Raw genomic sequence first — 21,640 nt, 5'->3', positions numbered from 1 at the left:
TAAATTACCCCGACAAGGGCTCATATAATAAACACAGCACTTACATTGCCCCAAATCCCACATAATGACGGCTCAACCACAGATCACCTCTGCAACTTTCGAAAACACCCACTCCCTCCTCGCCATCGGCCACGCTAAACCCCGCCTCTCATGGCGCTTCGCCGCCGGATCCCCCTCCGTCAAAAACTGGAAGCAGCGCGCATATGAGCTCGAAATACGCCGAGGACAGGGCGAGGGAGCAGCAGAGTCATACTCCGTCGAGAGCAGGGAATCTGTGCTGGTGCCCTGGCCGAGCGCGGCGCTGCAATCACGCGATGTCGTACAAGTCAGAGTCAAGGCGTTTGGAGGCGAGAGCAAGGAAGGGACGGAGTGGTCGGCGTGGGTTACGGGTGAAGCGGGGCTGTTGAATCAGAGCGACTGGATAGCGAAACTCATTACTAATCCTGATGTTGATGAGGGTCCGTTGAGGCCTGTGTTGTTCAGGAAGGCGTTTTCGCTGGGGAGTGAGAAGGGGAAGGTTGTTAAGGCGCGGCTATATACTACTGCGTGCGGTGTGTATGAGGCGTATATCAATGGGAAGAGAATTGGGAATGAGGCGATGACGCCGGGGTGGACGAGTTATAAGCATAGGCATCATTATCAGGTGTTTGATGTGTCTGAGAGTCTGAAGGCGGATGGGGACAATGTCATTGGTGTTGAAGTGGGTGAGGGATGGTATGCTGGCCGCTTGGGTTTTCATGGGGGTCAGCGTTTCATTTACGGGAGAGAACTGGCATCACTTGTGCAGCTCGAGGTCGAGTTTGCTGATTCAAGTGAACGTTTTACGTTGATCTCGAACGAATCGTGGATGTGCGGGAAGAGCCCGAGGATTCGGAGTGAGATTTATGACGGCGAAGTTTATGATATGAGGGAGGAGCAAGAGGGATGGAATGAAATCATTATTACCCCTGATGGCGCCACCTGGGAAGGAGTCAAAGTTCTCCCTCCCCTCTCTACAAAACTCTTGGCACCGGATGCGCCGCCCGTTACGGTCACAGAAGAGGTCAACCCAGTCGATATTATCAAGACAAAGTCCGGGAAAACAGTCATTGATTTTGGGCAGAACCTGGTAGGCAAGCTTCGTGTCAGCTCCGTCCGACTCCCCGCGGGTCAGAAGATCTCATTTACACATGTCGAAGTGCTCGAGAATGGCGAAATCGGCACACGTCCGCTTCGAGGAGCAGTCTGCGTTGATACTATTGTCTTTTCTGAAAAGGAGCTCCGCGGCTGGTCGCCGAAATTCACATTCCACGGCTTCCAGTACGTGCAGGTTGAAGGGTGGCCAGCAACTGCGGATGCTGAACTCCCTTATAAGTCTGACTTTACTGCGCTAGTCATGCATACAAACATGGAGAGGACTCGCTGGTTCAATTGTTCCGACACCCTTGTTAATAAGCTCCATGAGAATGTTGTTTGGGGTATGCGTGGTAACTTTTTGTCGATCCCGACGGATTGCCCGCAGCGGGATGAACGTCTGGGATGGACGGGCGATATTCAGGTATTCTGCCCCTCAGCAAATTTCCTCTACAATACTGCAGGTATGTTGAGCAACTGGCTTGAAGATGTTTCAGAAGAGCAGTTTAAGGACGAGGAGAATATGATTCCTGGTATTGTTGTCCCAAATATCCTCCGCGATATCTGGCCCAAGGGTGGGCAAGCGGTCTGGCATGACGTGGTCGTATTGACGCCCTGGGACTTATACAACCCCTTTGGCGATATAGAGATCCTACGTAGACAGTATGAGAGTATGAGAGGCTGGGTAGACAAAGGAGTTGCTCGCGATCCAGATGGTCTTTGGGACCCATTGGCCAGACAGCTCGGCGACTGGCTCGACCCCGCAGCCCCTCCCGATGAGCCATCCATGGGCCGAACCGACGGCGTATTAGTCGCAGACGCCTATCTCGTTCGCGTCACATCGACACTTGCGCAGATCAGCGCCATCCTCAACCACCCCGAAGACGTAGAACGCTACTCTACTGATGCAGTAAAACTCAAAGCCCTCTTCCAGAGCAAATACATCACTCCTCTCGGTCTCCTCGTGAGCGACACCCAAACTGCCCTTTCTATTGCTCTCGCGTTTAATCTCCATGAACAACCACCACAGGCTGAAGCAGCTGCAGAGCGCCTCTCCCGCCTTGTCCGCACTTCCCGCTTCCGCATCTCCACCGGCTTCGCGGGCACTCCACTCGTCACGCACGCATTGACTCGCTCAGGACAGAGCCAGCTCGCTTATCGCATGCTGCTGGAGAAGAAGTGTCCCTCGTGGCTATATCCCGTCACGATGGGCGCCACGACAACATGGGAGCGCTGGGACAGCATGCTCCCAGACGGGTCGATCAACCCGGGGTCTATGACAAGCTTCAACCACTACGCCCTCGGCTCGGTGATTAACTGGCTACACACAACTGCTGGTGGGATTAGCCCCTTAGCGCCGGGATGGAAGGAGATAATGGTCAGGCCTGTGCCCGGGGGGTCGCTGACGTCGGCTGAGGTCAGGTATGAGAGCCCGTATGGACGGATTGAGTGTAGTTGGACGTTGGAGGGGACGAAGTTCACGATGAAACTTGAGGTCCCGCCGAATACTACGGCGGTTGTTATCCTGCCCGACCATGTGCATGGAGCGGTTGGGGATGGTCAGGGGCAGGTTGTTGGTTCGGGGACACATGAGTTCTCGTGTGTGTTTGAGATGGGGCCTTGGCCGGAGGAGATTTTTGATCCGTTTAGGGCGGATTAGGGGGCTACTGTACTTATGGTGGCTAGTTATTATTTGACGATTTGTGTTCATGCGGAACTACCCTTCGGTGAAGAGTATTTACACTCTTTTGCTATACCTGGGTAGATCAGTGGATGCGGGGTGTACTGAGTTGGGCCGCGAATCGTGATCAGCACGGACAACGGCGTTATGCTGTGCTCGGGGTCGGGCCATCCCGCTTTATTAGTTTTGGCAAAAGAGTATAAATACCCTTTAAGCCTCCAAAGGGTCACCTCTTCTTTTTTACTCCATTGCAGCCTTATTCACATACTATTTCACAGGCAGCTCCCCAGGGAACGCTAAGTATAGCAACTTGAATACAGTACGTTCTGTTCTGCTATGCTCAATGAGCTAGCTACGAATGCTACAGTATATCAAGCGTTCGCTATGAAGGCACGTCTCGTAAGGGGAAGCTCCGTTTGCAAAAGGAAAAACAAAGCAGACAATAACACAACCACATCTTCGATCTAGCAAATGACTCATAACTCTTTCAACGCATATGCGCCCCTCTCCTCATTCAAACTCTGCTTTTGATCTACTTCTCCAGAAAGGTGCAGCCTAGGCAGCCTGCGGGCCATCCGTGGTGTTGGACTGCAAAAAGATGTCGTCGATTTCCTCAAGAGTACGGCCTTTCGTCTCCGGGAAGCAGAAGTACACAAGCAACGCGATGGTGGCGTTGAAAACGGCGTAGATGATGAAATACTGGTTCTTGATGGTGTTCAGGCCAACAGGTAGGCTGCGCACTGGGTACTCACGAGTCGAGTAGTAGAATTTTTACTCACCCAGCTGAGTTACTCGCTCATGTCCCGAGTATTGTTGAATGAGGATTACTCACTTGCTGAGTACCTAGTATGGGTCTTTGTTGGAGGTGTACGGTGGTTCCGATTTTCGTGGGTCGGTGATTCACGTACAAATTAGTACTGTATCAACGGTCCGCTAGAATCATCACTTTAAACAGGCAAAAACGGAGTGAGGGGTGTACAGAATCTGGTCTTCAAGTCGATTGATTAAGCTATACTATCTACGGGGTCTACGTACGTTAAATAAACCTACCTCTGAGCCCCTGAATCCGTGGGCTAGGCCCAATCTGGCTTCAATTTCCCTGGGCCCACGTGAGGCCTTCAACAGCCCCCTTACGTAGTCCTGTAGTTGTATATATAGGGGTCTCTTCGAAGAAGAGGCTCCAAATCTCCTTTGCCGGTCTTGAAGGGGTTTGGGACTCTCTTCTATTTGGCTGGTGGCACTAGGAAATCCCTGGTGCACCGATTGAAGGCAGGCAGTGGCAATGGCTTTGTGAGCACATCGGCCAGCATGTCTGCTGTGGGCACATACGCCACTCTTACCTTTCTAAAAGCGATGAGCTGTCGTGTGTAATGGTACCGCACGTCGATGTGCTTGGTACGCTTGTGCGCCATCGGGTCTTCAGCAATGGCCAAGCATGCTTGGTTATCACCGAAAAGCTGGACGGCACGGTCCTTCCCAACGAGTTCTTCTCGTCGGAGCTCCAAGAGGAGCATGCGGAGCCATTGGCTCTGCTTTGCCGCATCGCATAGGGCGATATATTCAGCCTCGGTGGTGGATGTGGCCACGCACCGTTGCTTCGCCGAGCTCCAGCTCACGAGCCCCTTGTTCAGTATGAACAGGTGCCCTGAGACTGAGTGGCGGTCTGTGTGATCACCAGCGTAGTCGGCATCACAGTATCCATGTAATTGGGGCGATAAATCGCCCCCTGTTCCCCCAAATACTAGCCGCAGATCCCTCGTACCCTTCACGTATCGAATGGCGTGAAGGACGCCGTTCCAGTTCCGGATTGTAGGTGCCGAGCAGCTCTGACTGAGCTGCCCCCAGACGTATGCAATATCCGGGCGTGTGCATACTGCCAGCCAGGCTAAGGACCCAACCCCCTGCTGGTACAGGTGTTGGTCTGCTTGCTGTTCGGTGCCGTCGCTTCTCAGGAGAGCGGTCCTGTCCGCAGCTGGCGTCAGGAAAGGCTTCGACTTCTCGAGGCCGAAGCGCTTTACCAGCTGGTCGATGTAGGCCCCCTGATCGAGGAACAGGAGGCGTCTCTTCCTGTCCCGGGTCACCTGGATTCCGAGGATCTGGCCTACATCTCCGAGATCCTTGATCTGCCATCGTTCCTGAATGAAAGCAACAGCCTGATCGACGACTGCTGGGTCCTTCGCGAGGATGAGCATGTCGTCGACGTATAAGCCGACGAGAAGCTTGCGGTCTGTCGTGGCGAAAACGCTAGGGTCTGCGAATAGAGGCTCCAGTCCGAGCCCCTTTAGGCCTTTGCATGCCTCGATGTACCACTCACGGCCAGATTGCTTTAGGCCGTAGAGCGACTTCCGGATTCGCAAGGCACTGCCTTTTGGGCAGTCTAGTCCTTCTGGCGGTCTCATATAGACTTCCGCGTGCAAATCTGAGCGTGGATAGGCACTCACGACGTCTACTTGACGGATCTCTAGATCCTCGTAGGCGCCGATCGCTAGCAGAAGCCTTAGTGACTCGGCCCTGATTGTGGGCGAGAATGTCTCTAGGAAGTCGTCTCCTGGAACCTGGCTAAAGCCCTGCGCGACGAGGCGGGCCTTGAAGCGGTCCACGAGGCCGGTGGGTGTATACTTGACATTGAACACCCATCGGCATCCTAGGAGGCGCTTCCCTTTCGGGAGCTCTGAGAGCTCCCATGTCCCGAGCGACTGGAGCTGGGCAAGCTCTTCCTGAGCGGCCTGTGCCCAGTCCGCCCCATAGGACGGGTCACCGAGGGCTTCCTTAAAGTCTCTTGGTATCGGGATCTTCTCGACGGCAGCATAGAGTGCCCCCTCGAATCGGTTCGGCGCCCGCCTCTCACGGCCGCTACGCCTTACAGCGGGTTCTTCGATCGCCAGCTCAGCTTCTGCGAGAAGCTGGCGGCCTGGATCACCTTCGTCCTCCTCTTCGAGAGGGGAGACAGCTCTCGGCAGCGCTGCGCGTGCCTGGCTGTGGTGGTTTCTGCCACCGTCTTCTGGTGAACTGGACGTAGGGGGCGGTCGGTATGCCTCCTGGTTCATGTCCCTCCCTAGAGCGTTCACGCTCACAGGGGCATTGGTGTCCTCACCAATGTGCCCCTGTTCTAGAACAGGGAGGGTCTGGTCTGGCGCTAGATCAGCATAGCTGCTACTAGCATCTGCCTCCGGTGTCTGGTCGCTCCTTGCGGCCACTGGTGGCTGTCTAGTCATCTGTCTAGACGACTTTGGCGAGGGGCCTGTCTGTGGCCCTGCCTCCATGGGGTCGAATCCCACGGTTTCTGTGCTCTCGGCTTCGATGCCAGGCAGGTGGAGGCGTTGGCCTTCTACAAATCTTGGGGAGGTCGAGATGATGATTCTCTTCCTCTCGGGGTCGTACAGTCTGTACTGCTTCGAGGCGGGCATGTAGCCTACCAAGGCTGTCCGCAAGCCGTTCGGGGCCAGCTTGTCTTTGTCGTTCTGCTCAGGGGCGACGGTATGGTATACCGCGCAGCCCCAAGCACGGAGGTGCTCAACAGTCGGCTTCTTGCCGGTGTACGCCTCCTCAGGTGTCATTCCCTCTGGTCCGACTGGCGTCCTGTTTCGAATATAGGACGCTGCCATCACGGCCTCCGCCCAGAGCTCTGGGGGCAAGCCGGCGTGAGCCATCATGGCTCTTGCAGCCTGAACCAAAGCCCGGTTTAGGCGCTCTGAGACTGCGTTCTGCCACGGCGTGTATGCCGTGGTAAACTCGAATTGAACACCGTAGAAGGTCCTAAACATATTGTCTAGGCCCTTATACTCACTCCCGTTATCACAACGGACAATTTTCACCCTCAGTCCAGTTTCCAGCTCAACACGAGTCCGAAATTCGATGAACACCGTCCGCAGCTGGTCCTTTGTGCTAACAACGTACACCCAGGTCTTACGGGAGTAGTCGTCCGTAAAGGTGATAAAATACGCCGCTCCATTCAGAGCGGGTATTCTGTAAGGGCCCCAGATATCGCTATGCACGCGATCTAGAGGGGCCTTGGCATGCTCAGGGGCTTTGCGGCTGATCACCCTCGTGCTCTTGTTGAGCAAGCACGCTTCGCAGGGCTCAGCGATGCCCTCAATCGCCCCTGGCATACCGGTGACGGCAGTATGAACTAGGCGCAGGCTCTGGGAACTCAAGTGCCCAAAACGTCGATGCCACAGCATGGCATCCTTCGGCGATTTCGCCACCGCTCGCTGGGCGGTGACGACGCCATCCTATGTGCCGTTCAGTACATAGGAGCGGCCTATACGCTTGGCCTCTCCAATGACTCGCCCGTCGAGCTCAAGGAGCATCATGCCGCTCTTGACGGTCCATGTCATGATGCCCCTATCCTGGAGATGGGGCACCGAGATGAGGTTTCCGGCGAGGAGCGGGACGTGCAACACGTTTAAGATCTGCACGCTGCGTATCCTGCCTTTGACAGCGGTCTGGAGGCTTACTGTACCTTCGGCGACTGCATCAATGCATGCCCCGTTAGCGATGTTCACCTGGATGGGCTCATCTAGGAGCCTGTAGTCGATGAAGGCCTCGCGGGCATAAGTCATATGCCGCGTACAGCCTGAATCGACGATCCAGGAGAGCTCTTGAGCTTGGCTGGCACCAGCCCAGTTGGCTGTAGCATTCTCATCGCATCTAGTGATGGCGATCCAGCTTGTCTCTGAGGCCATATGTGCCTCTTGCGACTGGGGCGAGAGTCCCTTGCCGCCACCTGGCGCAGCGAGGGGGCCGGTGGATGGCCCTTCTCTTCCACCAGCTCGTTCCTTCTTCCGGTCATTACAGTCACTCCTATAATGGCCGGACTTCTCGCAGTGGTAGCAGACCACGTCTGGGAACTGGTTCTGTGGTCTGCCGCCCCTCTCCCTTCCTTTGCCACGGCCGCGGCCGCGGCTGCGGCCAGCATCACCCTGTCTAGTTGTCGCCTGGAGGGCTGTTTCCTTAAGGGGCTTCGATGCCGCCAGCCTTCGTTCATGCTCGGTCAGGCGGGCGACCACCGAATCAAAGTCAGTGACATCAGCGATCTCGAGCTGCATCGTGACGGCCTCGTACTGGGGCCCGATGGCCCTGGCGGAGTCCGTCAGTATGGTTGTCTTAAGGCGTTCTGAGGGGCGTTCCTCAGGGTCGATGGACCCTATCTGGGCCTGGAGCGTATTAAGCTCCGTAACCCGTTCAGATATCGTCTTGCCAGTTTTCTGCACGGCGTAATTGTTGAAGGACCTGAGCTTCTCGCTCAGCTGCTGCTTGCCTACCGGCCCGTACAGCTCCTTCAACTTCGCCCACTGCTCCTGTGCAGTTTCCATATCGACGATGTACTCGAGGGCTTCCCTCGAGCACAGGCTCATTAGGAGCGTGCTTGCCTCCCAGTCTCTTATCTGGGCGGCCGAAGGTTCCTCACTTGTGGGGTCGCCTTCGCCAGTGTCTTCTGTGGTGGCAGCCACCTTTTCTTTGGGCTCTGCCTTCGTCGATTCGATGGCCGGCCAGAGTTTCTTGCTTTGGAGCAGGCGCTTGACCTGCGCGCTCCATGTCCGGTAGTTAGGGCCCGTCAGCTTCGTTATGAGGGCCCTCCCTGTACCACTGGTATCCATACTGGATGGTTTCCGGTCTGTTCCTGGCTTCGAGTATCGATGCCGTCTGTTCTGTTCCGTTTTCTGTCGGAACCGCTGCGGCTAGGGTGTGGCCTTCTTCACAGCGTTTCTGAGTCTTCTTTCGTAGAACTCAGTTCTCACTTATCGAAGTGAGACGTCGGAATCGAGATCTGATTAACCCCTGGGCGACTCCGGGCTCATAACCTGTTGGAGGTGTACGGTGGTTCCGATTTTCGTGGGTCGGTGATTCACGTACAAATTAGTACTGTATCAACGGTCCGCTAGAATCATCACTTTAAACAGGCAAAAACGGAGTGAGGGGTGTACAGAATCTGGTCTTCAAGTCGATTGATTAAGCTATACTATCTACGGGGTCTACGTACGTTAAATAAACCTACCTCTGAGCCCCTGAATCCGTGGGCTAGGCCCAATCTGGCTTCAATTTCCCTGGGCCCACGTGAGGCCTTCAACAGTCTTGGCAACTCAGTTATATCACGTGTTTGATTAGCCATTACTTATGTTAAAAACGGGGTGCGACTTCATTGATCAAGACGCCATAACTCCAACTCCATTCCCATATTGTTGATGTCCTATTCCACACTATAACCTTTGGCCTTTAGGTACCAGGTTACCAGATGGTTGCCAGAACTCATCTGACCTTCATTCCTGGGTGAGAGACATTTCCATCGATTAAGCCCACAGCTTAAACATCATATCCTGCAAACGCCGAACCAATATCATACCCTTTGCCTGAATTGTCACTCTCTTCGCATGAATAGCGAGGAGGTTTGTCACTATAACTGTTAGTATGTCCCTGTCACTATGTTTAAACATCATACTCTCAAATTCTCGAATGAGGAAGCATTCAGCAGCTTCCTAAAGAGCTAGGATAGCAGATTGCTGGAAGCGAAGATTGGACTTGAAGTCTTCTGTGATTTCCCTAACAAGACGCTGGAATGGGAGCTAGTATCAAGTTGCTGTCTTCTGATATCGCGGAGAGCCTTGGTGCCTATATGTTTATTAGAGAGTTCTGGTAATCCTCTGGTAATCCTCTGGTAATCCTCTTACTAGACTTTGTGCAGCGCGTGGCCTTCTGAGCATGATTGTTGCTAGCTTGAGATGAGCAAACTGGAGCTTTTCTTGCTGTGCCCACAGCCTTTTCCTGTCCCTTTCCGCCAAGCCCAGAGCCAGCCCGTAATCCAAGTGGCATCCTTGGTGCTATGCTGCCAGTTGATCTCCTAGCAGTTTGCTTGGTACGAGTCATTTGCTAATATCAAGGTGAGTTAGTAAAGTAAACACAAGATAAAGAAGTAGATCAAAAGATATGTGTACTTACAGTGAGTTTGTAGAAAGAATATTGCAGAAGAAGAGTATAGTAAAGAGGTAGAGGTTGAAAGGTATGTGTTTTATATGAAGGTGCGCATTGTGGTGTTGTTTTTGGAACAGTAATTCTTTGTAGGTGAATATTCCTTCACAAATATTTTTGTTTGCAACTTTAAAATAACCACGACCTTAGAACCACCTTCCTTGGTTACTCTCCGATCTACACATTCTTCTTCCCTTTTGAGCCTTTACCTCTTCTCTAGGACTTCAACTAAGTTTATTATCTTGATTCTATAGCCAGAACTTCTGGAGATCTCTGCTAATCACGTGTTTAGTTAGTATGGCGAAACTCAAGGCACATGAAGAACTCTCCACTAATGCGAATACTATCAAAGCTCGCAACTGCGTCTCCAACCTTACTGAAGATGAGAAGGCTGTTCACTTAGCACTCAAGGCTGACCATGCTGATCTGAGCTACTACTTAAAGAAGTTATATAAGTCTGCAAAGTGTAAGGATGCCTCCTTACCTAGATACTCGAAGAACCCGCCTCAGAGCTGTTACGGTCACCACAAGCATGAAATCCGACTTGGTGTGGTTTTGGACCAGTAGAGGAGGACATAGCGAGTTACACTATAGTGGGGGACGGTAAGGGTGTAGGGTTCAGGGTCGATGCGGACCTGTTGCGGTGGAAGGTTCAGGGCTAGGGTTGGGATAACCGAGTCGGGCCCGTTTCGGGTACTTAAGGAAACAAACTTAACGGGGTTCCCCCTTCATCTTTTTTGTATCCTTCGTAGTAGACCTATAGGATAGCATCCTTTTAGCCTCCAACTCGCACTCTCATATGCTATTACTGTGAGCTGGGTGCCCTGTGTCATTACACAAAGTATATCGCTGCCTCTACTGAAGACAAGACACGTCTACAGAATGAATTGAAGGTTGAGCGTATTTGTGTTCGGTAAGTCCCTTCTGGTAATCTCTGGTAGCCTCAATCTAACTATAAACAGGACTGAGAAGGGTACCCATGCATCTTGCATTGCGAATCAGAAAGTCAAGAATATTAGCGCCTCTTCTTCTCCACAAGCCCCACCATCTACTCCGCCCAAACAACTTCTGTCTGAGCTTGCTGCATTTGAGGGTATCTCAAGTATTCCAATCGATGACAATCATAACAGCGAATGGGAGGATACTGAGGTTGAAGACGATTTGGAGTTGGAGCTTATGTTACAGCGCGAGATATTTTAAATGACGAGGCTGTTCTACCAGATGAGCTTTCCGATGAAGAGATCACTAGCACCCAGGCTCTCTTAACTCAAGCGCACATTGATGTATGCTACCTCATAATCTGGTAATCTTCTGGTGATACTAATAGTTGATAGGCCCATGAAGAGTCCAATTTCCGCAAGTGGCAACATTTCTGGGATAGCTGTATCCACTCATATACGAGAAAGGCTGGAAAGCTGAGAAAGAAGCCTGAGCGTCTCTTTGAGTATATGCCGTGGATTGATGTAGAGGAAGGGTACGTCTCTGATCATCCTAGCAATCTTCTGGCAATACTAATTGTTTATTATAGCACTTTTCACGAGGTTATCCCACCACATAAATATTTCTGTTTGTACGAGCAGGCAGTTTGGAAAGTGGGCCTAATTACCAGGACCTGTGCAGTGGTACCCAAAGTCTTACAATCTTGTCGACAATGGATGGTTGCAAATATCCACTCATAGTTCTAGCTTCAAAGAGGCGTTCTTACTTGTCTACTCTAAGAAGTTTGATAAGGAAAAGTGGGCTAAGGTATCAGCTGCACAGGATATGTTGTTCCTGGAGCTAGAGCAGAGGAGAACTTGAGTTGCTAAAGTTATAGCGCTGGAGTACCTTTCGCGTTGGAAAACCAGGTATTTAAGTACTTCATCGTAGCCAGACTTCTGGTAACCTTCTGATAATCGAGCAATTTGCCAAATGCCATCTCAATACTCAGAGTTGTTTGATTCTGACAGTATTCTCAGACTCTTTTCCGTCTTCTCAACGACTATCCTCATTAAATCAAGTCTGTAAGGACACAGGGCACCCAGCTCACAGTAATAGCATATGAGAGTGCGAGTCAGAGGCTAAACGGATGCTATCCTATAGGTCTACTACGAAGGATACAAAAAAGATGAAGAGAGGAACCCCCGTTGGGTCAATCTCCTTAAGTACCCGAAACGGGTCCGACTCAGCTAACCTGCCTTAACTCTTATCATGTGACCGTAACCTGCCCGACTCAGATCCTTTCCATCACTGAGGGACAGGCATCCTTACAAAGTCCCTGCAGGCCTTGAATATATTGGCAAGTTAAACCAATTTGTCAAATGGACTAAGGATACACACGATATATTCATTGAGTGGTGGAAGCTATCACGATGGTATGAACAACACTCAGATCATACTACAAAACTCCTTATGAAGATTGCATGGGATTCAACCAACTGGAGTTCTCAATACTGGAGAAGTTATCACCAAGGAGCAGACCGGCTTTCTGGAGAACCATGTGTTATTTGTACTTATTGTTCGAAGGCCCCTTACGCATCCTGCAATCAAGTCTGCTGGCCCAAAGTCTATGGCAACACATCTTGCATCAGACATTTGCAAAAAGAAGTCACAGATGGGAAGGATAGTCTCTATCAAATGCGAATCAATCAAATGCAACCTCAACAAGTAAGGATTACCAGATTATTACCAGAATTATGTAGGTTAATACCTATAATAAGATCATATTCTCACACAAGAGACATTTTATGAACAAGTTCTATACACAGTTATCTTGACTCATAGCTCGTTCCGCTCAGTCGAGGATCCTCATCAAGACCCTATAAATACTTTAGGTATTAGTAGGTCTGGCCGGCCTCATCAAGCAAGGTGGAGGGATGTTCTTAAGCATATATAATAGATAATAGCGTTCTAATAATCTTCTGATAATCATGGTACTTAGATAGAGGAATATACATGATTCGTTCTCACAGCTTACTAGAGATGGCGAGAGTGATGCTAATAGATGTAATACTTTAACTTAACCATAAAACAGTATTAATCGTATGAGGGACTGTTCACATGATGCATAAATCTTACACGTGATAGCCGAGTACTCACCGGGTTTTTACAGAGTAACTGAGTATTGACCTCACTCACCGAGTCGAGTAAAAGGTTCAGCTACTCACCCAGCTGAGTAACCCACTGAGCGAGTGAGCCGAGTATTGAGCGAGTAGTGCGCAGCCTACCTTAGGCCGCAACAATATCATGATACCCAGAACACGCGTGCATTGCATTAAAACCCATCAAGCACAAGCAACTTATATAACCAAATGTCAAAAAATCGGCGTTACATATCAGATAACTGTATCCCCTGTCAAAAACCATCAACAACGTGCTTGCTCCACCAAAGCTTGGTACCGCGCACGTGTCTCCCCGACGTCCCCAGATTGGCGCCGAGATGAAATTAGAGAACAACAACCACCATGCAAACAGCAACAATACGACAACGCCATCACTGAAAGGCTTACGACTACACTGTTTTGCATGGTGTTGGACCCTTTTTTATAACTTCCGGCGATGGAAAATTAACGGACAAATACGAATGTCTCTACACTCCCGTGTAATTGGTTATATGCCAAAATGCGCCCCAGAGTATCCGGAGCTTGTATAACCCTGGACGATATTGAATTGTTTTGATACAAGATCTACCACGAGTCCATTTCTTTTCACGATGCTCACAGTGTTTAACTCGACTACTCACCTTTATACAGTCGTTATTTGCTGCTTCAACATGGTTTCTCGCTCTTTGTTTACTGCCGGCGCTGCTGCCCTTTCTGTCCTTGCAACCGTTGATGCTACTTCATCGTACCTCAAGTACAGTACCGTACCTGGTTACTTTCTTCAGGATATTAATTCCACCTCGACTGATGGATTTGATTATGTAAGACTATATGTTGTTGATGTGACTATACGCGGCAACTGACACATCCCAGACCGCGACAAACTTTGGCTTGATTAATCAATCCTATGACTCAGACGCGTCCTTTGATCCCGCGGGCACCAAGACCCAGTGGGAGCGTTTTGAGAATGAGGTTGCCGCGCTGAATATCGCCAGTACTGCCGATGAGAGATATGCCGTTCTCTACCTCGGTCGCCATGGCGAGGGTTACCACAACGTTGCCGAGTCCAGCTATGGAACGCCAGCCTGGAACGTAAGTATATCCACGTTGATCCGTGACAAACGCTGATTTTATGCAGTGCTACTGGTCAGAGCTTGATGGCAACGGAACCTTCGTCTGGGCAGATGCCAAGGTCACGCCGAGGGGCATTGCTCAGGCCGAAAGGGCCCATGCCTTCTGGACCTCGCAGATTGCTTCCCAGAAGCAGTCTCTCCCAGGGAGCTTCTACACCAGCCCCTTGATCCGCTGCCTCGAGACCGCCAAGCTCACTTTCGAAGGTCTCGTGACCCCGTTCACGCCTCTCATCAAGGACTACCTGCGCGAGGGTATCTCCATGCACACCTGCGATCGCCGCAGCACCAAGAGCTACATCGCCTCCAACTACCCAGGGTGGCCTTTCGACGCCGGCTTTACCGAGAAGGATGAGCTGTGGACTAAGACCACCGCTGAGACATCCTCTGCCCAGGATAAGCGTTCTAAGAACGCCCTAGACTCCATCTTCCCGTCTGACCCAAGCAGTTTCCTCAGTATCACCAGCCACTCTGGAGAGATTGCAAGCCTCCTCCGTGTCCTTGGTCACCGCAAGTTCAGCTTGAGCACTGGCTCTGTCATCCCAGTTCTTGTCAAGGTTGAGAAGGCCAAGGGCGATGCGCCATACACTTCCGTCGCACCATGGGAGGCTCAGGCTACTTGCAATGCTCCCCCGATCACCAGCCTCGCTAATATAGGATGCGTTTGCTCGTCTACAACATCTGCCTCCGCCTCTGCCTCTGCCTCCGCATCTGGTTCCGAATCTGCGTCCGCTTCCGCTTCTACTTCCACTGGTGCTTCGAACTCGACTTTAAGCCTCACAACCTCAACTGTCTACGCGACTTCCGTCCACACTATTACCAAGTGCCCAGCTACTGTTACGAACTGCCCCATTGGCTCCGTCACCACCATCACCTATGAGGATTACACCGTGGGTTACTGCTCCTCTCCTCCTCGCCCTCTTTGCCTCTCTAACATCTACAGACCGTCTGCCCTGTCGGAATGGTACCTACCGTGACCCCTGAGGCGCCATACCCATCGACCAACGGCACTACAGTCATCCCACAAAAGCCGTCCTCGTCCGTCTTGCCCACCGGGAGGCCATCCACTATCCCTAGCAGCGCAACAAGCCTGCTTACTTCCAGCATCGCTATGACTGCTGGATTTGCATTGTTTGCTTTCTGGATGTAGACTTATTTATGTCTGGGGGTCGTTTAATGTAATAGGTGTATATTTTGTACATACTATATTCTTCTAATCAAATGCGCACACTATTGAGGCCTTTGCTGTTGTATCATTTCCAATCTCCCAAAACTATCCTTTCAAAACCAAGCAAACCTCAGCATATGATAAACGATCGTGGTATCTCAGCTCAGAAACCCAACAACCTCAGCATGTGGTAAATGATCGTGGTATCTCAGCTTAGAAACCCAACAAAAACAGCAACAATCCCCATCGTTGGCAAACCCGCAACCCTAATCAGAGGCACATAGTTACTCTCTAAGTGCATACAACTCCTTCTGATTCCCATCACTATCTAGCGGCGCAAACTTCCACTACCCTAGCGCCTTTCTACCATTAGCTTTATTCCACACATACCAACCCCCTACCAAGACACTAGAGGCAGACTCATAGATATAGCTAGGAAATCCCTCCACAACCCCCCCTTAAACCCCCTATCTAAATTCACAAAAAACATATGTCCCCCCTCCGTCCTCACTACCCCTATCCCCGCCTTCTAAAACTCTATAGTAGCAAGTTTTCTAAGCAGGAGCACGTTGCTATAGCAGTAGAGGGAGAGGAGGGAGGGGATCTTGTTAGTAAGGTAGGTTGTTAGGGTAGCGGTAAAGGAGTTGATTATAGCAAGGAGTTTAGGGGTGGAAAAGGAGGTGCTAGAGATGTAAGGATGCCTCCGCCCTCAGTGACGGAAAGCATCGGAGTCGGGCAGGTTACGGTCACGTGGGGAGAGTTAGGGCAGGTTAGCCGAGTCGGACCCGTTTCGGGTACTTAAGGGGATTGACCCAACAGGGTTCCTCATCATCTTTTTTGTATCCTTCGTAGTAGACCTATAGGATAGCATCCGTTTAGCCTCTGACTCGCACTCTCATATGCTATTACTGTGAGCTGGGTGCCCTGTGTCCTTACAAGAGAGGAGGAGGGATTAGAGATAGGTGTTATAGGATTAGATGCTAGCTTTAAAGGCTTTTAGGGTGAGGTTGGTTAGGTCTATAAGGGGTATGCTTAGGGGTAGGGTTAGGGGTGAGGTTAGGTGTAAAGCGCAGTCCCTAGGGTCTCATGGGAGTCCAGGGAACCAGGTCAGAAGGCAGAAGTGAGATCATATTGCAAGACAGTAGGTCTACGTATGTACAGCGACTATCAGCTGGAGGCCTCCTTCTGAGGCTTCCAGCTCCTTATATCCTATGTTCCTATATACCCTAGTTTACTGAGCCCTAGTGGCTCCGCTGCCAGGCAGCCCCTGAGTTCAGGGCAGCCTCACATGATGGGCCGCCTTACATTAGGGTTAGACACTTCTTAGGGTTGGTAAAGGTTAGGGGTGAAGGTTAGGGATGAAGGTTCAGGATGAAGGTTAGGGATAAGAGGCCATAGGTAAGAAAATAGGGGAAGGTATATGTTGTTTAACATTAACCTCTATAAGCCCCTTCTTAGTCCTCTCCTTAATCTATAGGAAGAGACGATCCTCTTTATAGCAATGGTAGTTTATAATCATCTAATACTAGCATAAGCTGTATTTAATAAAATCTTTATAGTCCTCTAGCTTGACTTATAGGGCTTAGAGGTAGATGCTAGTTTCTGTTAGTCTATAACTATATAGAGAGGTGTAAGATAGGGTTAAGGGGAGGGTACCTGTTTAGCACACAAATCATAGTGTTATGTACTATAGCTATTTAGCTTATAATGGTTATGTATTAGTCAACTAGCTTGTTAGGGCCTTAGGTGAAGAGTAGGGTTAGGATTAGTTTAAATGGACCGTTAGCCTAGTGTTTGTTAGGTGCCATTATTAAAAATTGTTTATAAGTGGCGTTAGGTGTTTGAGAAATCTAGCAGGTTCTTAATGCCATGGTAATACTAGTTAAAGCTAACGATTTAAATAACCTTAGGGTTGGATGGCTGTAGATTTTAATGAGATGCTTAATATTTAACATTATTGGATAGGCCTGTCACTCTTTAAGAGCTAACAAGTTAGTTATACGTCTCTATTTATACTAACAGCTCTCCATCAGCAATGTTTGAAGCAATTGATCATTTTGCAAGGGGACAGGGAAAATGATGCACGAAGTTGTATTACTACGAGCACAAGTTGAAGTACTAGAAGAGGCAAACACAACTATAAGCAAGCGTCGTAGAGCAAAGAGAACTCGTCTCCAAGAATGAGGCAGTCTTGCTATATTTAAAGGACAAGCTATTGTCGGCCAAAGGGATGTGAATAGGCAAGTAGTAGAGGAAGCACGCCAGGGTGCAGGTCGTGCAAAGAGGACCGAAGCGAGGGAACGGCGATGTGGAACATGTGGCAACATAGGGCACAATGCACATTAGTATTTTGTCGTGTTGTCGTAGTTGGGTGTTTCACTCGATTGGGTGCTTCAATTGCATATGGACCACGTTACATCATTCCAATTACTAAATACATATTGCCAAAATGAAGGTTATGATCGTCCTTTCCACTGTCATTAGGCTGGGACTAGCCGCGCCGCCGTTAGACGCGAGATCTGGGCTACAGAGACAAGAAGAAGCTGGTATTGGCAGCTGTTGCCTTATCTACGGCCTCTACAAGGCCCTTAAACACGCTCTTGAAAAGGCTCACGACCCTAGCGCTCAGAAGAGTTACGATAGCTGCAAGAGGACCGCTAAGGCTACTGGCAAAATTTGTAGCGCTGCCACGTGCACCGCTATTGCTGGCACTCTAACTCTCAGGCTGCGGCTGCTGCTGCTGCTGCCATTTGCGCGAGTCTAGCTTAGGTGAGTACTTCTCGAGGTGGTCAACAAGTCCATTATAAATTCTGGCCGCATGCTTACATGAATGGCAGCTCTAGAAGACCAACGAACTTGATGGCTTGTGCCGTTATTATTTTGTGAGCTTTGGTCGTTGTATGGAGTTCTCCTCCGGAGTTTAAGCTCGGCCGACCGTTGCGGGCTTTTGTCTTTAAGACTTACCGCTGAGAATTAAGGAATAAATATAACATTTCGCAAACAATGTCGCCCGTATTAGTAGTTTGGTTTGATGTTTGCTTTCCCACTCTATGAATCAAGCCCCGGCATCAGTGACTTTTACTTCGGTGAAGATTCCGTCGGTGTGATAACTAATAATGAGCCAAGGTGCCCTACCGAACCAGAGCTGGGGCAAGTAAGCTCCTGGGGGTTTAGACTTCACGCTCGTTTTGATTTGCTATCTCTAGAAAATGTTTCAGTATCCAAGAGTTTGAGAATAATAGCTCCAAGCACCATAGCAATCAGCAACCTCCAAAAATCGTGGTATGTATTCGGTCTCCCATTCTCCGTTGGGATCGGCTGTGAATACGGCCTTGCAGTATTCCCAGTATTCTGGATACCAGCCCGATTGATGCCAGTCAATGATACCCACAATGCGATAGGGTTTGTCTGTAGACACGATGATGTTGCTTGGATGTAGGTCTGCATGAGTAAAGGTAATTGGCGAGTTGTCCGGAAGTAAGTGCCGGAATGGATCAGGAATTTGTGAAGGGTCTGGCCAGTGGATCTCCTTCCCTTGTTTGGTCAAATAAGATAGCCAGTCATGAAATTCTTTTACTGAGGCGAATGGGCCAGCGGAAGGTTTTGTGTCGTCTGTGAATACGATATCTAGCAGAGGTTGGCGGTTGATATGACCTTAAAAGCAATTAGTTTGCATTTTGGTTAGGGATTCAAATGAGAAAGCTACTCACCTAGAAACTGATCCTTTGGATCCTGTTGTAGATTGCGTAGTGCTAGTAACATAGCTCGAAGCTGGTCACAGACGATTTTCCTCTCTTGTTTTGAGAGCGACTCCCATCTTTTTTCCAATGTAACGCCTTTAACAAGCTCCATGTAAACGAAAACTTCGCCATTGTCTTCGCACCAGCCATAGACTTCGGGAACTGGGACTTGGGAAGGCAAGAAGCGACGGATAGCCCAGAGACATTGCCCCTCCGCGATAGTGATCTCTTTTCCGTATTTGACCAGGAGGTTGAGCGATTCGAACTGAATGGGCCCATATTGCCCCTGGCGTTGATGGGCGCGGACCTCGGCAGGCAAAGGCAGGGAGATTTCTGGTCCATTCCGCAAGAAATACGTTGATTCTTTGAACACAACCGATGAACCTGATGGGAGCATTCTGACAGAAATTTCGCGATGCCTGTTTTCTTTACGCATCGTAGTAACCATTAGAATGTGGGGTAAATTTGAGGAGCAGGGAGGTAGGCAGCGTATTGCAGATATGAGTGATCATGAGCTGTTTTGACTTGACTAAGGAAGGAGAGTCCTGTATAGTGTCGTGGTTGGGTTACGTCCAACCGCGCTAGTGCCAAATCCTCTACAACGCGGCTGAAATCTTAACACTCTCGCCGTGGTTTGCAGGGAATATCATGGTGTTGTGTGCTTGACAGTAGCGTATCGCTCTCGGTGCCGCAAGTCTCACGATACCGTATATATCAACAGTACTGTAATGCCAGGGTTCCAACAGTTTCATGGCACGACGACATCATGTGATCTATTGACAGTGTGGCGCCTGTTGAACACATAATTGCAGTTTGACGACTTGATTGAGAAACTACGGCGTATATATAGGGGCGAAGCCCCTATATATACACAGTTGGTATACAGGTTACGCATGTGCAGCGTACTAAAACGCAGTTCCAACAGCGCCTACTTGTAACGCTGACTTCTAAACGATAGAAGACACAGAGGTTCTCTTGCGTAAAGGTTTACTTATCAGAGGAGGCAGGGGATCGGACACAAAGGCTTCAAGTAACACGTTACTAGTATATAACAAATACTGTATTGAGTTGAGCACGAAGCTCCTATCTAAGAACTAACTATCTACTTATATAGTGGCGTCGTGCCTAGTGGACTCCTGGAACTCACTCGAGTCCTCGGAGTCCTGGACTCTTAGGATTCTTCTCATCATCCTGCGAGTCCGTCACGTGATACTTTCGGAACTACTATTCCCCGCTGCCCCTCCAGGTACCAGGGCCGGTCTCATGCGACCTCCCTCCTTCCTGTCCTGTAGTTGGCCAGCCTTCTTGTTCCGTCGTAACACTACTCTCAAAGTTGACTGCCTAAGGCATCTAGTTGGTGGCATCATTCGGCGGCACCTTATGGGGCGGCATCCATGGTAATTACTAGCTATGCGCTGATGGCGGACGTGGAATTGGGATTGAATACGTTTATCAGGCATGATGGCAATAAGTACACTGTCGCACAACGCTCAAGGATCTGTTTGGAGGACAAGCCGCTCGCCTAGCAAAGGGCGTGAGTTGAGCTGAGAACTGTTTCTGTAAGAGAATCGACACCAAAAGTCGTGGCACCAGAAGCAGTGATAGATGGAAGATCAATGTTCTTCTCAGCCTCAAAGACATTATAGAGTCCCTTTCCACCACAGATTGCAGTTTTGTCGCCAGTGTAGGGAATATTACAGTCCGTCTGATTGTCTGTCCGCTCGCCGCCAACATAACTGCTGCACTAACACTGGTTACCCTCTTGCACACCTGCAAAGTCGTAAAAATGGCTATAGCAGACATTCCTGCATTTAGGGATGGACAAGGCCAAGTCTCCACCATCTGGGTTCAACTGCTCCTTAAGAATTGGCAACTGGCTGTCCGGGTAATAACAGCCCTTGGCATCCTACTAGGTAGGAGATGGGCCTAGAGTGGGACTAGTCGTAGGGATGGAGTTGTTGCCATCGCTTCTAATTCATCGTATCTCTCCTTAGTAAGGATGCAGTAGGATTGATATTCCCATGGCTTGCAGTCGAGACCAACAGAAGGGTTCCATTTGTGGAACATTTCAGGAGTGATACTCTAGTATTTGAGTACTTCCTCACATGTCTTTTCGAAGCCGTTGTCGTGCCACTCGATGCAATCCTTAGTCCTAGACGTTGTAAGGATACCTCCTTACCTAGATACTCGAAGGACCCGCCTCAGAGCTGTTACGGTCACCACGGGCATGAAAACCGACTTCGTGCTGTTTCGGACCAGTTGAGGAGCACATAGCGAGTTACACTATAGTGGGGAACGGTAAGGGTGTAGGGTTCGGGGTTGATGTGGACCTGTTGCGGTGGAAGGTTCAAGGCTAGGGTTGAGATAACCGAGTCGGGCCCGTTTCGGGTATTTAAGGAAACAGACTTAATGGGGTTCCCCCTTCATCTTTTTTGTATCCTTCGTAGTAGACCTATAGGATATCATCCGTTTAGCCTCTGACTCACACTCTCATATGCTATTACTGTGAGCTGGGTGCTACAGACGTTGTATTCACAGAGCTTATACTCTAGCCAAATTCTGCTTATATCTCTGTGTATTTCGTTTTATAGGGTTCTGTAACGCTAACTTCTAGCCGATAGAAGACACAGAGGTTTCTTGCGTAAGGTTGACTTCACAGAGGAGGCAGGGGATAAACACAAAGGCTTTCCAAGTAACATGTTATAGTATTGTAAAGAAACAGTTGAGCACAAAACTCCTATCCAAGGAAATACTATCTACTT

General features: G+C 49.9%; 5 protein-coding genes across 5 annotated transcripts; 4 read left to right on the top strand and 1 right to left on the bottom strand.

The window, feature by feature from the left end:
* Positions 1 to 64: 64 nt before the first annotated feature.
* On the top strand, positions 65 to 2,773 carry VC83_06021 (uncharacterized protein; the record flags this gene model as incomplete). Its single annotated transcript, XM_024469627.1, has 1 exon — positions 65 to 2,773. The coding sequence occupies one exon, from the start codon at positions 65 to 67 to the stop codon at positions 2,771 to 2,773; it is 2,709 nt and encodes a 902-aa protein (XP_024322337.1).
* Positions 2,774 to 10,057: 7,284 nt separating this feature from the next.
* Positions 10,058 to 11,560, top strand: VC83_06020 (uncharacterized protein; the record flags this gene model as incomplete). Its single annotated transcript, XM_024469626.1, has 6 exons — positions 10,058 to 10,312; positions 10,642 to 10,673; positions 10,723 to 10,853; positions 10,946 to 11,043; positions 11,095 to 11,234; positions 11,446 to 11,560. 6 exons carry the CDS (start codon positions 10,058 to 10,060, stop codon positions 11,558 to 11,560), a joined length of 771 nt encoding a protein of 256 aa, XP_024322351.1.
* A 1,456-nt stretch (positions 11,561 to 13,016) lies between these two features.
* Positions 13,017 to 15,199, top strand: VC83_06019 (uncharacterized protein). Its single transcript, XM_024469625.1, has 4 exons — positions 13,017 to 13,661; positions 13,714 to 13,932; positions 13,979 to 14,860; positions 14,914 to 15,199. The coding sequence occupies exons 1-4, from the start codon at positions 13,452 to 13,454 to the stop codon at positions 15,118 to 15,120; spliced, it is 1,518 nt and encodes a 505-aa protein (XP_024322489.1). The 5' UTR covers positions 13,017 to 13,451; the 3' UTR covers positions 15,121 to 15,199.
* Positions 15,200 to 17,587: 2,388 nt separating this feature from the next.
* VC83_06018 (uncharacterized protein) lies at positions 17,588 to 17,902 on the top strand (the record flags this gene model as incomplete). The annotated part of the gene is made up of 1 exon (XM_024469624.1): positions 17,588 to 17,902. One exon carries the CDS (start codon positions 17,588 to 17,590, stop codon positions 17,900 to 17,902), a length of 315 nt encoding a protein of 104 aa, XP_024322488.1.
* A 450-nt stretch (positions 17,903 to 18,352) lies between these two features.
* VC83_06017 (uncharacterized protein) lies at positions 18,353 to 19,275 on the bottom strand (the record flags this gene model as incomplete). Its single annotated transcript, XM_024469623.1, has 2 exons — positions 18,353 to 18,792; positions 18,849 to 19,275. 2 exons carry the CDS (start codon positions 19,273 to 19,275, stop codon positions 18,353 to 18,355), a joined length of 867 nt encoding a protein of 288 aa, XP_024322487.1.
* Positions 19,276 to 21,640: the final 2,365 nt, after the last annotated feature.

Source organism: Pseudogymnoascus destructans (assembly GCF_001641265.1).
Source record: "Pseudogymnoascus destructans isolate 20631-21 unplaced genomic scaffold scaffold_16, whole genome shotgun sequence".
Taxonomy (NCBI): Eukaryota; Fungi; Ascomycota; class Leotiomycetes; order Thelebolales; family Thelebolaceae; genus Pseudogymnoascus; species Pseudogymnoascus destructans.
Note: the sequence above shows the minus strand (reverse complement) of the source record. Positions and strands in the feature narration are given on the sequence as shown.